The sequence below is a fragment of the Cyprinodon tularosa genome, unplaced genomic scaffold, assembly GCF_016077235.1.
Source record: "Cyprinodon tularosa strain WSP-4 unplaced genomic scaffold, ASM1607723v1 ctg37, whole genome shotgun sequence".
Classification (NCBI taxonomy): Eukaryota; Metazoa; Chordata; class Actinopteri; order Cyprinodontiformes; family Cyprinodontidae; genus Cyprinodon; species Cyprinodon tularosa.
In genome coordinates, this window is record NW_024039085.1 from 980670 (window position 1) to 997133 (window position 16464).

Sequence of the window (16464 nt, forward strand, 5' to 3'; positions counted from 1 at the left end):
TGCTCATACACCTTTTGACTGGGATGTGTATTCTATCTCCCCAGGACTAACTTAAATGGCATGTCCCTCAGCGCCTCGGGACGGCCAAAAATGCCACAATTATCAAAATACCAAACTCTGAATGGCCTTGATGAAATCCCAATGTAGCTGAGCCATTATACAGTTCAGCCCTCCCTGGCTCTTGCTGCACTGAAGCAGACATCTCTCTCTTTTTCTTTCAATCTCCCATTGGAACAGACACGCAGGAGCCAGTAGTCATGGTAACTCCTTTCAGGGTAAACTTAAGGATGCGTGTATGAATACACACTGTGTGTTTTTAATAAATACTTCATGGATGGGATTGAATCGGCTTTGTGACATTAGTGACTGGTTAGGTGTTTCAGCAGCGAGTACTTTGTTGAGCAAGCCTAATGACAAATTGTAACTGCATTTATAATTTGTCTGTGTGTGTGTTGGTGGGGGGGATTGGGGGGGTTGTGTAGGAACAGTTAAAGCCAAATTCCCAGGAATATGCTATATTGTAGGGACTATTTACAGGTACCTTTGCAGCCCTCTTGGGTTGGAGGTTAGGTTTAGACCTAAGGTTAGGGTTAAGTATGTGTTTGTATCTCTTAGGGTTAAGGTACTGTAAGGATTGGGGTTAGGCCATAGAGATGAATGGTAAAGGAATGGAAGTCAAAGGAAAGTCCGCATAAGGATATCGGGGACGGGGTGGGGTGGTGTTGGGGGTCGTATGTATCAGACTGTGTTTGTTTATGAGTAAAGCATCAACCACAGTCACATTTTATTATTTTATATTATGAATTCTGTTTCCGCTATATGCATGCATCTTAATAAGCAAAAATTGGGAAGTTGCCTAAAGTAAAGACCATTTCTACTAATCTGTTTAATTAAAGGAAATGAAAAAAACTGTGTATGCTGGACATATTTTTATAATTTATTTGATTAAAAATGGTTCTCAGCTCCACAGTGGCTCTAATGGTTAGAATTTGTGCATCATAGCAAGAGGGCCATTTGTCTCAGCAGGGGCCTTTCTTTGGAAAGTGTAAGTTCTCCATCTGGATGAGAGGATTTTCTCTCGCTTGTCTCTCTAGTTTAATCTAAAAACATGCATATTAAGTTGGCTGGTGCCAGGAAATTGCTTTACAAATGAATACACAAAAGCTCAGGGGTTTAGCTTCTGAGTCTTGGGAAGGGTCATCTTGAGAGTGAATGTACGTGTTCAAAGAACTGAATGGATAGGAGATTTTCCTAATAAAATACATTTTTTGTTAATGTAAAAAATTGTACTTTCAAATGAATTAGATTTTTTATTTGGATTTTAAGCACAATTGCTTTTGTTAAGTAAATCATATCACCCTTTTTAAGAACACTTATTAACAAGACTTAGTTTGCTAATTATGTACTGTAATTATGCACAATTCAGAATAAAGAAATAAAATATCTCGTACTCGACGTCTTTCACTTTATCTGGGACTGGGTCTTAGGGGCATCCGTCTCTGCAGAGACTCTAGACTTCCTTCTGCTCAGATATCCATTCATCACTAAGCACAAGGCTCACTGATTAACAGAAACCCAAGTTACTTTAACTCCCCTACAGGAACTCTAATCTAAAGGAGACAATATCTCCCATACGACAGCTAAATGTTCTGGGTAAAATTAGCTCATGCTTGGTGTTTATTGTTTGTCTGTTTTATTTTTTTCATGTGGCTGCAGACAAAAACAATGTATATCCAAAACTGCTTTATCCTTGATTTTGTATCATCATGTCTGTAGTCTCTTAAGTTTGAAAAAAAATAATAATAACCCAATAATTTTTACATCTTAACACATGAAAAAGTCTTAAAGTCTTAAAAGTCTTTAACATTAAGAATAGAACTACAAGCTCATTACTAGAGTGAATTGCTTAAGTTTACTCTACTATTGTCAAGGAGTTTAACATTTCAAAGAGGTCAGACCAACAAGAGACACTCAAAGAAAAACATTAGAAATTCAGTAAAAAGCAAGCCTAATAAGCTGCAATAACAAAAAACTTAGACCAAAGCGTTGCACTACCCTTTCATATAGACCAGAACTGAATGATTTTAATAGAGAAAGGAAGGATTAAAAAGCACAGTATGTGTCCTTTCTGAGTTATATATAGGTATGGTAAATAAATATCTACTGCAAATCACTAATAAATGAAACCCTTTAACACAACTATTGAGTGTAAATGCTATTAATGCTGGGGGAGTATTTTTTTGTAAGGTTATTATTACAATGCATAAACTCATGAGCAATGAAGTAAGATGAGGAAATAATGCTAATTTTCAATAGTAGGATATCTACATGCAATCATAAAAAGGGGTCATGCACTCTGTTTTAAAATCAATCTCCCTATGGTATTGATTAACTAGTAATAAATACTTTTTCATTTAAATAATTTTGCATTTATTATGTAACACAAATATATTCCTTATTTAGTGACAGTGAAGTAGCATCTTAAAACATAAAATTGTGCTGCACTTTGGAGGGAATTAGCATCTGCTGCATGTCTGGGCGCCCTGGGCTGCAGTATTACTTGCCAAAGAATGCAAAGTGAGTCCTCTGATATGTTTTCTAAAAGCCTACGGAAACAAACTGTTTAAAAAGGTTGATGGATAGTATTAGCGTTGGGGCTTTAACTCAGAAACATCACCACAAGATTTAGATTTCTGTAACCCAAACAACTAATTTCTTTTCCTTTTAAATTTAAAGGATGTTCACTGTTAGCATCTCACGTCCATCCAATCATTCCAGAAATGTAGCTAGAGTAAAAGGTAAAAATACATTCTTGTTTTTGCAGATGTATATCCTGCATTTGCGGTTGTAGCTGTTATCATTTTAACCAAGGGGTGAAATAAATTAAGATAGGCACTAGTGTTGTTGCTTAATACAGGCTGCCTCTCCGGGCGCTTACACATCAGAGCTGATTGGTTTAAAATCTCATTTTAACATTACAAGCAAAAGATCTCTGGTCTGCCTGAAACTGTTGGTCATGTTTCATGTCTACATGCCTAAATGTATTAAAGGTATAATGGAGGATGTTCTTTTTCTAGATGGATCATCAAAATATATGGTCATCCTAATTTGTCAATCATTCTGGTGATGTGTTTACGTAAGCCAATCCTACGTGCTTGTCCCCATTTTCACTTACCAGTGGCGAGTCTGACATAGTGGAAAAATTGCAAATCTTCCTTTGGAAAGTTAGCTTGTATGAGCGATGCAAACAGCAACTATTAAAAAGAGCATGCATGACAAGAAATGGACTTGTGCATGGTCTCGCACGGGTTTAATAGGCGTTCCCTCTCCGGTAAAGGGTTGTGCATGTTCCTTTTTTTATATATTTTTTTTAAATTGGAGAGGGTGGGGCTTCTCAAAAATCCACAGAAATCCTCCACTTTACCTTTAAAGGGGAACACCGTTTTTTTTTTTTTTTTTACATTGTCCCCTTGTTCTACTCACCCATATTCGTTTTGTGTCATTTGGAGCCGATCTGAAGATATTCGGTTTTGTAATCCAAGTAACGTCTTCCTATGGGCAACGACTTGAAGGCACAAACTAAACTGTTCATGATTTATTCTTTATGGTATGCCAGCATTCATAACATGTAGGCGAACCCCAGACATCCGCGGTTATATTTTTCATATTTATATTTTTTTTAAACAAAGTGGAGTGTGTATGACGTCATCCGCACACCGGACTGGAGTTGTGACAGGCAGCCCGGGCCACAGCTGGCTACGCTCTACCCCTTCTATTCATTCAGCGAGCTAATCTGAATCGTTCAATTCCATTTGAAGAGCGAGCTCATCTGTGGTAGTAGCACTAGACATCTTCCAGGCATGTGAGTAAAACTAGCTGCAGTTCAGCAGACAGGATAAATGAATAGTAGCCGGCGCGCATGGATGACGTCATACACACTCCGCTTTGTTTTAAGAAAACATAAATATAAAAAAATATAACCGCGGATGTCTGAGGGACAGTGATTCGCCTACATGTTATGAATGCTGACATGTATAATCCATCTGTTTAGTCATCCTGGTTTGTGACTGTGACCTCTATGATTGTTTTATCTTATCTTCTTTCTTTGACAGCCACATTTTCCAACGGCTCAGAAACCAAGTGAGCATCAAGTAACCTGCTATTGGAGTGGCATCACTCCAGTAGCAGTGCCTGATTGTTATTCTGTTCTTTATGTCCTCCAGAACTGCAGACATGAACTAATGAAACATGAGCAGGAGAATGAGGAGGTGAAGCAAAGGACCCAGACAGAATCCTGTCCCAGAACAGCTGGGTCAAGGACCTGGTACCGTTACAGTGTGCAGTGCTAACTCAAACAGCTAAACGAAGTGTCTTCCAAACTGATATTTTCTCCACTTGGTTTTATATTATCTCTCTTTGCATTAATTATTCTTCACACTTTTGCATGTATTTGAAGTTGCTGCTTTCACAACACAAACAAGAAGCAATGCAAATGCAAACATTTTTGCAGATAAGATAAAAAACTTGAAGTGCTCTATTGACCAGGTCATCAAAACAGCTTTATCTCCATCTGCAAAACCAACAGCTGGGATTCAGTATAACTTCCCTTAACTTTAGCGATTTTACTAAAATAATGTGGGCTTCAGCTTTACATATCTGAAAAAAGGAAAAAGAAGGACAAAGTTGCAGAGTATGTTACAGAGTTACGGCGTTAGATAAAGGAGTTTTCCCTGGGTTTTTGGTTCAAGCCCCGACTCTGGCTATCAGTGTCCTTGGGCAAGACAGTTCCTCTGTAGCCTACTGATGGTGGTCAGAGGGTCCGGTGGCGCCGGCGGACGGTAGCCTCATTTCTGACAGTGAGCCCCAGGGCAGCTGTGGCTACAATGTAGCTTGCAACCATTAGTGTGTGAGTGTGTGTTAATGTTGTGTAAAGGGCTATGATCAAGTCCTCTGACTTGAAAAATGCTATATACAGTAAGTACAGGCCATTTACAATTGAACTCAACCAACATTCCTAAGAGTTACATTAAATGAATAACATGATATAAAATTCCATACATATTTTTCTATTTTCAGTTCATAAAAATTTGTATTATAAAGTTTTCTTTTCAGTCAAATGCTGATCTAAACAGCACAGGAGAATGAGTTAAAAGAGACCTGTTCACCATGACCAAACTTAAAAACTGGAGCATGTTTATGAAAAAGAAAACTGAGGTTTTAAAGCCAACCAAGAACAAATAAATGATACATGGGGAGAGGTGGTGTCTGAAAGTGTGCAACCCTAATTTGAGGCAAGAGGGATGTCTTTTCTCCCTCAATGTTTCACCTGCTGCCCAATCACACCTGGGATCTTGTAACAATAACAAGTCACATGAGAACAGGAAGGAAAAATGGCTAGTTAGTCAAAATATGTGTATTTTCATGTTTGTTTCCAGCTATTTAGATGCGGTTGTGTGTCATTTTCAGGAGACAGGCAATTTACACCATTATACAAGAAACATTTATACATACTACTTATTGTACCAAAAATAAAAAGTAAATCTGTTTATTACTAGTAACAGATATAGTAGGAGATTTACAAAAATAGGAGAGGAGGTGATCTTGCTTTTGTAAATTTTTGTACTTTTAAAAAGAAGGGGGGTAGAGGTTTCAAGGAGGAGGGGAGTAGGCTGAAGGATGATAGAGGAGGATTGAGTCCATTGATGCACAAATGCTTTTTGATCCTGCCTATGCATACTAACTCTTGGTTTAATTGTAATGCACAATGAGTGAAGCAAAATCTCCTGTAAGCCGAGAAAGAGTACACACATAGAACAGCTAATGAAGTCTAACATATTTAAGCTGTTTGATGTCAAAGCTTTGTTAGTCTCACTGCCTGGAGATAAAACAAAGCACTCAGATGGATTGCGCACAGATGGAAACGCACACTCACACTCTTTGAGATAGAAAGTACACATGCTGTGAATGTTTGCATATATTAATAAGGTCAAAAGCAATCCTAGCTACTGAAGAAAACAAATTCAAAACTCTTTGTTAACTTCTGCAGTCCACTGGTTGTCAAGAACTGGACTCAAAGGCAAACCATAGGTGGATAAAGGTGAAGGTGGAAGTTGTTCCAGGTTCCTACCTTGGGTGAGCGTTCCCATGAGGAAGCGATAGAAATAGCGAGCCACCTTGGTGAGCTGCCTCTTGCACCTTTTCCTACACTGGCTCATCCTGGTGCTGCAGTGGTAGTCTTCTTGATGGTAGTGGTAATCACCGGTGGTGTTAGTCGGCTGATCAGTCCAGAGAAGCAACCTCCAAGGGTAAGGGAGGAGGATCGAAGGAAGCGTTTATGTGAGTGTGTGGAAGTCTGATTGCTGCTGCTTTACTCCCTTCTCCTCACTCACCCCTTCTCCTTCTTCTGCTTTCTCTTCTCCCACCCCCCTTTCCTTCTCTTGGTTCTTTTCTCCACCTGTAGGGCGCTCACTGTCAATCAGTAGGCAGTGTTGTTTCTCCTCCTCCTCACGTTCTGAAAAGCCTTCTCCTGGCTTCTCATTGGCTGGCAATGGAGTGTGGCAAAAATTACAGACCGGCACACAAAACAGAGATGGTGTGTGTGTGTGTTTGTCTGTGTGTGTGTGTGGGGGGGGGGGGGGGGTGTACTACGAAGAGGCTGGCTTGAGTGGCAGGTGGTGATTTTTCTCCTGCAGCATGCTTCTCACATTTTTTGCATTCTGTTCTTTTCTATTTTTCCTTCCAGTCATAGAGAAGCCAGCATGTGAGACAGTGTTTGTATATTTGAGTCAGCAGGAGGTTCAATAAAATGACAGATTAAAAGGAAAAAAAAGGTTTAATTTGCATCACACAGCATCCCTTTTTTTTGCTCTCTTTCTCATTACTATAATTCATAACACTCTTAAAAGGAGAGGCAAGATATGAAAGTGAAGATGTATGAGACATCAAGTATTATGGTTGAGGTGGGGTAGAATGGGAACTAAAATGAAGAAAAAAGGCTTGAATAGGTAAATGTAATTCCATTGTAAGACAGACCACTAGAGAATATCCTTCATGCCTACAGCCATCAACACCTTCAACAGATATTTTAGAAAACAATTTTGAGAAAAACATAGAATTACTGCAGCATTTAATTTTTCTTTGAGATTAAATAAGTATTTTTAAGTGAATTTACATTAAGTTGAAAATGACACTGCACAGGGTTCACAGTAAAAATTAAGAAAATTTAAAGTTACTGCGTTGTTGGTGTAGTTTAAAGATGAAATGAGGAGGGACTTTTATGCAAGGCAATGAGCCAAAGTTCTTAAGTGTTTCAGAGACAGAAAATAAAGTTTCTGGAATGTTTCAAAGTTTCAGTGAATGAGCTGACTTGAATCAACTGAAAGTCTAAAGAAAGAGGAACAGATCCCCAAAGACCTCAAGACTTGTAAATGTTTTTTTTTTTTTTTGGAAGACTAGATCCAAATCCAACGTTGGCAACGTATTTAACTATTTGCTTTTACAGGAGATATCTTGACCTTCACCATCCTTGTCCTTCAGGTTTCACTGTTATTTCTCACATGGGAACTTTCTACAAAGTATGTACCGGTAATATATTTCACAAAGAGTGTTTAATATGTAGCCTACTAAACTAGCCCAATCCGCCAGCGGGCAAAATTATTTTTGCATGTAATCACATTTGGTCTGGTTTATCAGGTTATTTCACATGTACTTCCCGCCTATTTTCACTTTACTGGACTGTACTTATAAAGCGCTTTTTTAAATCAGATGACTTGACCAAAGCGCCACTAGTCCCTCTGACCACCATCAGTAGGCAATGCAGGTGAAGTGCCTTGCCCAGGGACACAACAACACTGAAAGCTGGAGGCAGGGTTAAACTGACAACCCTCCAGCTGCAGGGCAAACTCCTTTATTCGCCACTGTGGCCCATGCCTTCATCTGAGCAATTTGTTTTCTTTATATGGCTGAATTATTTGGGGTTTTACAAAGATTGGAATCAGATTTCATGTTCAAACCCAAATAGACATAGATTAATTAAGTCTCTGCTTTTTATGATCAGTATATTCACAGCATTATCCACTGTGGTAAACTTTGAAAATGAAAAAACATTTAAAGATAAAAAGGTTATGTACATAAATACCAACTGTCAATGTCAGATGAACTTATGTGGCAACTAATATAATACATGCATCTTATGAGAGCGGGAAAAAAAGGCATTTATGTAAAAGCTCTCCGCCTTATCTTTCTGCATGCATCTCGAAACCCTGTCAATGGCACTAAACAGTCAAATACGCTTACCTAGTTTTCCCTGCTGTCACATTTTTATTGTTTTTCTCTCAACAACTCTCCTCTCAACTGCTGCCACTACACCTTTATCCTCTCACCCTCTCCCCGATGTTGAATTAGAAGTGATTACGGTTACTACAGCAACCACAGGCCCAAAGGGATTTTCTAGCACTCAGACCAGCAGACATAAAACACACAAAAATACACAGAAATACTCACAAATAATACATGTACACACCTGTCTCCTCTTCAGTTCTCAGAAACAAAATGCTTCTCCCCCTTTTTCAGCAATCATGCTGTCATTTAGGAGACACACAGAGAGGTCAAACCTCAGAGAAGTACCTGACAGTGCTAAACGCAACTAGACACAATAAAGAGCAAACAGGACCAAAGGTGACATAGAGAATCTGGTAGATGTGAGCTTAACAAAGAGCATGTTGGAGAGCAGATGGTTTATTTTTTTCTTCCAAATGACTGAAGATGCAACAAAATGCAGTATAAAATGACCGGCTTCACATGTCACCCTTCTCTCTTTGGTCTCAAAATCCTTCCAGCCACCTCACACTGCTGTTAAGCTCTTATTTCAGTATTATTAGAAGTGCCAATAGGACGTTACAGAAAGGAGAAGGTGTAATGGTTACGTAAAGTACCAGTGATGTCCATGAACTTGAAGACAGCAACAGAAGGTGGACTAGGTGAAAATGTTAGCAGAGAGACGATGAGATTGTTTTTATCATTACGGTCTTGGTAAGATGGATCACCACGTATTAATGTGAAACCGAAGCCTATATTATGTGAAAAATGCCTAAACTTGGGTTTCTGTTCAGTGTTTTGTTCTGTTGCTTCCGCTTTTTTGTTAAGTTTTAACAAAATGGAAATGTTGATGGGCGAGGAATTGAACAGGGTCACAGACTGTTACAGGAACTAAGATGATGTAAACTGTGCTATCTAATAACATCAACATTTATTTACCTAATAGGAATTAGGGGGAAAAAAGCATGAAAGATGAGAGTTGAAACAAAAAATAAGTGTAAGCGTAAATCGGTTTGTTTTTTCTTAAAGGTTTTGTTTTAAAAACGATATTCATATCCCTAAAACGTTGTATACATTCTAAAAACTAAATAAAAATATGTATTAATACAATAAATACAAAAGTATGAAAATATTTCAATCATAAATACTGAGGTAAATGAAAATGGAAATGTCTAGGTCTAGATAAGGAATACAGAAACTTCCAAACCATCAAATTCTTTTTTTACATTGTAGTAAGTGTTTTAACACTGCTGTTTTAGGCTTCTGACTCCTGAACTATATTCTATATAACATTGAGCGGTCAAAGACTAAACTTTTTGTATGCTCAAAGGTAGATGTTGAAGAAAAAATATGGTATCCATTTGTATTTATGATATAGGCGCCAAAACTTTTGCCTCCGGTGACCGTTATCCTGATAAGCTTAGAGTATTTTGCTTAAAAATACAAAACTGCAATAAATAAAAATAAATGCCTCAGCTCACTGACAACTTCAACGTAGGTAGCCATCTTTGTTCTGATTTTGTAAATCAAAATCATTGATGAAGGTGACATGCAAATCTACATGCAACCGGCATCAATGATTTTTATTTGCATAATCAAACCAAATTTAACATTTATCCAACACAACTACTTGATGTCGATTCACCATTGACTGAATGTCGAAACTGCAACTAAAGCCCCTCCTTCAAAGGATAACAAGATAAAAAATCTGTGAGCCCAAAACCTGTATCATTTCCCTTCATTGTTCCATGAATAAAGGTCAAAATTAGTTCAGTTTTTTTGGTGTGGGACAATGGGATTTTATTAGGTCCTATTTCAGAGGTGTCACAGGTGTTGAAGGCTCCTACATTTATTCCAAATTCAATTTAACCTTATTTTTGCCTTTAGGAGAAAAAAATAATAAAACATTGAAAAAGGGGGAAAAAAACACTTTTGTGAAAAATCTAATATAGGTTGGATATAGTATTTTAAGCTAACAGTGGGCATAGCAGGAAATCAGAGCAAGAACCTCTACTGCTGGGCTCTACCATGGTGAAAGATACAATATTTTTTCAAGACTGTTAAACTAAAACCTTAACCAAGTCATTTCTTCCACCAACTTCAACTGTATCCTATGTGATGACTCTGTATGCAATCTCTAAAGGAGCAACTTTACCAATGCAATATACAATTTAAGAACTCAAGTTGCAGGAGGATGTCGCCTAACTGCTGGAATCAAATCTGTTTTTTCAGAATCCTTGATTTTGTCTTTGAAAGAGGGACACCAATATAAAACAATAAGTTGAAGTGTTTTTTTTTTTACTCATGGCATCTGCTGCTATTTAATGTCTTAGGCTGACTGACTAAAAGCAAAGTTCAATAGGCAGTAGGTATTAAATTGCCTGAACAGATTCCATAGGAGCAATCCCAGATTATCAATGTGTAGAAGTAAACCTGAGTGCTACACATTATCAATATGTTGGCCAGATTAATGGCGCGGTTCTTCTTTTCTGAATTTTACTGAATGAGTATGCTAGATATATGCATCTATGGTGTCTAATGTGTTTTGGACAGCATATAACAAAGAGCTGTGATCACAGTTTTTGTGAATTAACCTCTTTGGTTTGTTTCACTTGGATTGTGCACCAGTTTGCAATTCTATACACGGGCTTGAATGAAATTAAATAGTCATATGTTAAACTAAACCTGTATTGAACAGAGTGTTTCCTAAAGATATGCGTTGTTGCTGGGTGACCTGTTATAATATACTTCCAGTCAAATACTGTATGATTCAATCTTTGTTTTGCAAGCTTCTGAGCAGCCCTGTACGAATTAAGCTTTATTGTTAAACATAGAGTAGACTTATATGTAAACCTCTCATTGCCAGACATTGGTGAACAAAGCAAAGCATTCAAAAGTAAAACTACAGCACAGAAACTTTAGATATACTATATTTATGTTGTGTGGGCAAGAGGAGTGGGCAGTCATCACCTGAACCTGTCTTCTCCCCGCAGCCCCTGCCTCGATCATCTTGAGGGGTATGTCTGATTCTGGCATGTTATGAAATATTAAGGGGTCCATACTGCATTGCTCAACTTGAACAGCAAATTTAGCAACCTTGGACAGATCAACAAAATAATACATATTAAAAAGGCCAACAATAATGTAACCAACATGTCTTACTGTGAAGATTCAATTAAGCCTGGCAATAAACAGCAAAATGTTTTCGAAAACAAACAAAAAAATAAGTTAATCACCTGAATTCTAATATGTAATCTTGCAAATAATAATAAACTGGTCTATATGAAGTTTCTGAATATTCATAGGTTTATTTTTGCAGTAAATGGGCAAGTTATAATTGACTTATTTCATACAGATGATTTTATATTTGTGCTCTTTACTCATCCCTGTGAACTTTTAAGTAACCAAGCCAAGACAGAGACATATAGGATAATTGATGAAAGATTACAGCCATGTAATGGTGGCTGTATCAAACACACCTTTTCAATGCACACACACAGCCTCTATCTGTTCACATAAACTAGAATAAGGTATAGAGTGAGATCTAGTGGTGAGTAGAGAGAGTTTCAGAAACCGATCTAAAGTAGTATGATCAAAGGACAGGGTGAAAAGGACAGATCGTGATTTATAGGCTTCTGTTTTGTTTGTGTTTTTGGGTGCAAAACCCCCAAGTATTTCTAAATTCTTTGCACAAAGCATCAATCTGTAAGTCAGATAAACAGTGTGCAGCATTGAAAATAGTACAGTAAACAAAATAGGTTTTGCAGAGTCTTACCCAAGATAAAAAAAAAAAAAAAAAAATAGATTATTGTTTTGATGACTCATTGCTTTATATAAAAATGGGCTTTCTGTGTTGTACCCACAATTTCCCCCTATTTTTCACAATTAAAAGGCTAAATCTGCAGTTGACTTCCATGTGAGAACAAAGCATTTTTATTTATTTCTGCTGATACGTTGCTCTTTATCTTGACACATTACCACCACCTATTGGTTTTGGAAGCTGATGAAGCTATGTACAGTATACAAATGTGTCTAATATAAATAGAAAAAAAAAAAAAATAGAAAATGAACTTTATAAATCTCACAATGGAGAAATTAACTCTCTGCATTTAACCCATCCCCTTGGGAAGCAGTGGGCTGCCACTGTCCAGTGCCTGGGGAGCAGTGTGGGGTTAACGATCTTGCTTAGAGACCCTGAGTGCCGGCTGATCGAACCGGGTACAGTACTTACAACCTTCTCAAAGCACAAGCACACTGCTCTTAACCAATAGGCCAACACCTCACCAATTTTCATTTACTCATAGAGAGCATAAAATAAAAATAATAATAATTATATAGCCAGTGAATATGAATGTAAAATCTGAGTTATGGGTAGTTCTATATAAATATTACCAAATACTGCAGGTTAATGATCATTTGTTTTGGTGGGCCTGCTGCATTTCTGTCTAATTTTAAAATTTAAATTAACTTGTGTGGTTTAGGGGCTGTAAAGTGGTAAAGTGGGTAGCACTGCTGCCTGGCCGCAAGAAGGTTCTGGGTTCAATTCCAGGCACGGGGTCTTTCTGCATGAGGTTTCCATGTTCTTCCTGTGCCTGTTTGGGTTTTCTCTGGTTACTCCGGCCTCCTCCCACACTAAATCACTGTTAGGTTAAAGGGGAACACTTTTTTTTTTTTTTTTTTTTTTACATTGGCCCCTTGATTTTGCTGTACATTATTACATCATGTTCTACTCACCCATATGAGTTTTGTGTCATTTGGAGCTGTTCCAAAGATATTCGGTTTTGTTATATCCAAGTAGTGTCTTCCTATGGGCAACGACTGGAAGGCACAGACTAATCGGCCGTTATATTTTTTTATTTTTATATCTTTTGTAAAAAACAAAGCAGCCCGTGTATGATGTCATGCGTGCGCCGGACTGGAGTTGTGACAGGTAGCCCGGGCCACAGCCGGCTACGCTCTACCCCTTATATTCATTCGGCTAGCTAATCTCAATTATCAATTCCATTTCGAGAGCGATATCATCTGTGGTAGTAGTACTAGACATCATCCAGGCATGTGAGTAAAACTAGCAGCAGCTCAGACAGGATGAATGAATGGTAGCCAGCGCGTGCGGATGATGTCATACACACTTCACTTTGTTTTAGAAAAATATGATTATAAAAAAATAAATTTATGTCTGGGGGACAGAGATTCGCCTACATGTTATGAATGCTGGCGTACCATAAATCATAAATCATGCACAGTTTAGTTTGTGCCTTCAAGTCGTTGCCCATAGGAAGACGTTACTTGGATAAAACAAAACCAAATATCTTCGCAACAGCTCCAAATGACACAAAACTAATATGAGGAAGGGGTGAGCTTTAAGCTTCAAAAAGAAGACTGCATTAACATTGAATCACAGAATGAACACAAATGATTTTAATTATTTTAAAGCAATGTGGAAATATCATACCGTAATGTAGCGTAAAGTAGTTATAGCATCAAAAGTAACCAAAAATATTTCCAAACTCATTTTAGTTTACTTCTGTTACTGATTGTATAGCTGAGTGTATGTTAGAGAATAAATAGAAAAATCAAATCAAGTACTTTACTTTAATAAAAAATAAAGTTCTAGGAAGAACGTAACTATCAAATTGTTCATAATATATACATTGTTGCATTTCGTAGTACAAACCTAATACAGGAAACCCTACTATCCTATTACATTTAGTAAAATTTTTAATATAAATTACATTTGTTCTTGCTCTCATGAAATCAACAAAACAGTATTATTGGGGCTTGCAACCATCCATAATTAAGAGTTTTAAATCATGATAAATCAGTTTGAATGTGTGCGAACTTGTACACCAACAGGTTGGATAAGGTAATATAAGATAATTTCATCTTCAGTGAAAACTAGTTAAATCCTCGACAGATCTGTCACACCGAAGCATCTGGCAAAGACACACATGCCCACTTACAGGCATTTGTTTTTAATACCATTTATGAATCAGGCAAAGGCACCAGCTGGTGAAAACCTCTCAGCTCTCTATTCACTGAAAACAAGTGACTGTGGAGAAAAATGCAAGAAGTGGAGAAGAGTACGGTAAGAGGGAGGAGTGAGAAACACAGGTGGAAACACTTGTCCACATGGAAAATAATAAATATGTTTACTTAAGTCCTTGGTTTATGTAGAGAAAATATATGTTAATATGACTTAGTCCCTGTGTTTGTCTAAATATTTTAATCAAATTAGGTTAGAAATAAGAGTTGTCTTTTTTTTTTTTTTTTTTTTTTTTTTTATTACAAAACTATTTTGCTACTATTATACAAATTTGGAAAGATTATACATGTATTGTCAATGTTTGGTTGAGGTCTGAGGACCCAAATGCAGAGGCAAAGAGGCAGAGGTCAGTTGCTGCAGTTTTCATGAATGAACAAAGATAACAGAGGCAGGAATCCAAAAATACAACTTAAAATTATAAACAAACCAGAACCATGGAGACATCAGGGGAAAACAAGCACGAGGAGCTGGGGAAAGACAAGGAGCACTGAGGAACTGCACAGGGGGAGACCTATGGTTGACTGAACAAAGGTAGGACTAACGAGGTGATTGGGAGCAGGTGTGAACAGAGGCTTCTAGGAAAAGAGCTAAGGAAAAGGAAACCAACACAAGAGGGCAACAAAGAAAAGCCTAAGAACTGAAATACATCCAAAAACAGAACAAAATACGAATTAAACGAATAAAACAAGAAAAAAAAAAAAAAACATGAATCAACATGAAACTGAAAATTCAAAGAAAACTTAACAGAACCAGGACCATTACACGTTTATTAAAACTAGATGCAAAGGAAAAGCAGAATAAGTAGTTATCACTTGTCTTTGTATGAAGAGTGAGAATATTAAACAAAAATAAAAAGATTTTCGTTATGATAAATTATGAAAAAGCCCTTAAAGGTGTAGTAGAAAAGGGAAGCAAAGCCGAAGTCAAGAAGGTCATTATCATTTAGTAGAATCTTAAAAGTAAAATGAGGATCTCCCATTCAAACACCTGTTTTTGAAAAGCTTTCTCTCTTGAAATTGATTTTAAGAGGGATGCTCCAATAAAGCTTATTCAACAATTTCTGCTTTTCTTTAACGTTTGACTTGCTAATGTAGATATTGGCCAATTATACTGTTTTTCATAAGGAATATAATAATTAAAATGTTCCTCAAGCCATGAAGAATTATTGATGGCAAACTTGAAGCAAACACTGCCTGTAACTTTGCCAAGGAAAAATTTGTTTATTTATGTTTACATTTTTCAGTTATGATTGCTTTCCATGGTTTATGTTTAATAATTTAGCCATGTGCTGCTTGTATCAAAAACAGTTATGTGATCTTCCAATACAATGGCCCTGCATTCATAACCCCCTTGATAATTGTATTTAAATGAATTTGACCTTAACTTAAACCTACGGTGTATTCAGCTCAGAAAAGGTGCAATTGGTTGATGCCTTAGTTATCATAAATAGTGTGACTCCTTAGCTTAGATTTAGTTCTTGCAATGAAAATTAAAATCTGATTTCTAAAAAAAACCTGGGCAGCAGTGGCAATCAAATGACAACCAGCTAATTACAGTCTCTGTCTAACTTATTTAGTATTTTTTTATTTTTTTATTTTACATATTTTTCACTACATTTAAAATGATAAAAATGCATTCAACTAAAAATGGAAAGTAAAAGCAATCTATTGGATAAAGTTTATAAACTCTTTCACAATGTTTCCATAAATTAACCTTGAACTGAGTAAAGAGGTAAAGAAAAAGGATATATTCTGGGTAGATAATGGAAAAGAAATCCCTTTCTTCTAGCTTCCATTCACCACATGAAACGCAGATTTCTTCATATCATTTTTAGAATTTATCTGTTAAAACACTTTATTGCAGGAATGCTAAAATCCTTCTTAAAATATGATTTAATTTGTTTAGCCTTTGAATCTTTTTGCAAAAAGCAGATTTTTTTCACCAGCATACATCTAAAGGTGGATACATTGAAAGTCAAGGTGCCCTTTATATTACTTTGCATTGTTGACTTATAAAAAAAAATAAGATTGTTGATTAAATACTTATATATAGTGGTCAATATAAAAACTAAATAATGACGCTGCTGCCATCTGCAGGTGAAGACC

The 16464-nt window shown here is 36.8% G+C and overlaps 1 protein-coding gene across 5 annotated transcripts in view; it reads right to left on the minus strand.

Annotated features, from left to right (window-relative positions):
• LOC119790752 (Kv channel-interacting protein 2) overlaps window positions 1-16464 on the minus strand; it is a 142624-nt gene that overhangs the window by 57947 nt on the left and 68213 nt on the right. Inside the window, exon 1 of one of the 5 annotated variants that reach the window (XM_038296463.1) lies at window positions 6128-6466. The exons of the other annotated variants lie outside the window; for them this stretch is intronic. Coding sequence (XP_038152391.1) covers window positions 6128-6215 — 88 coding nt within the window. The 5' untranslated portion in view covers window positions 6216-6466. Of the gene's footprint in view, window positions 1-6127; window positions 6467-16464 lie in introns of those variants that run through there. 5 annotated transcript variants of the gene reach the window in all.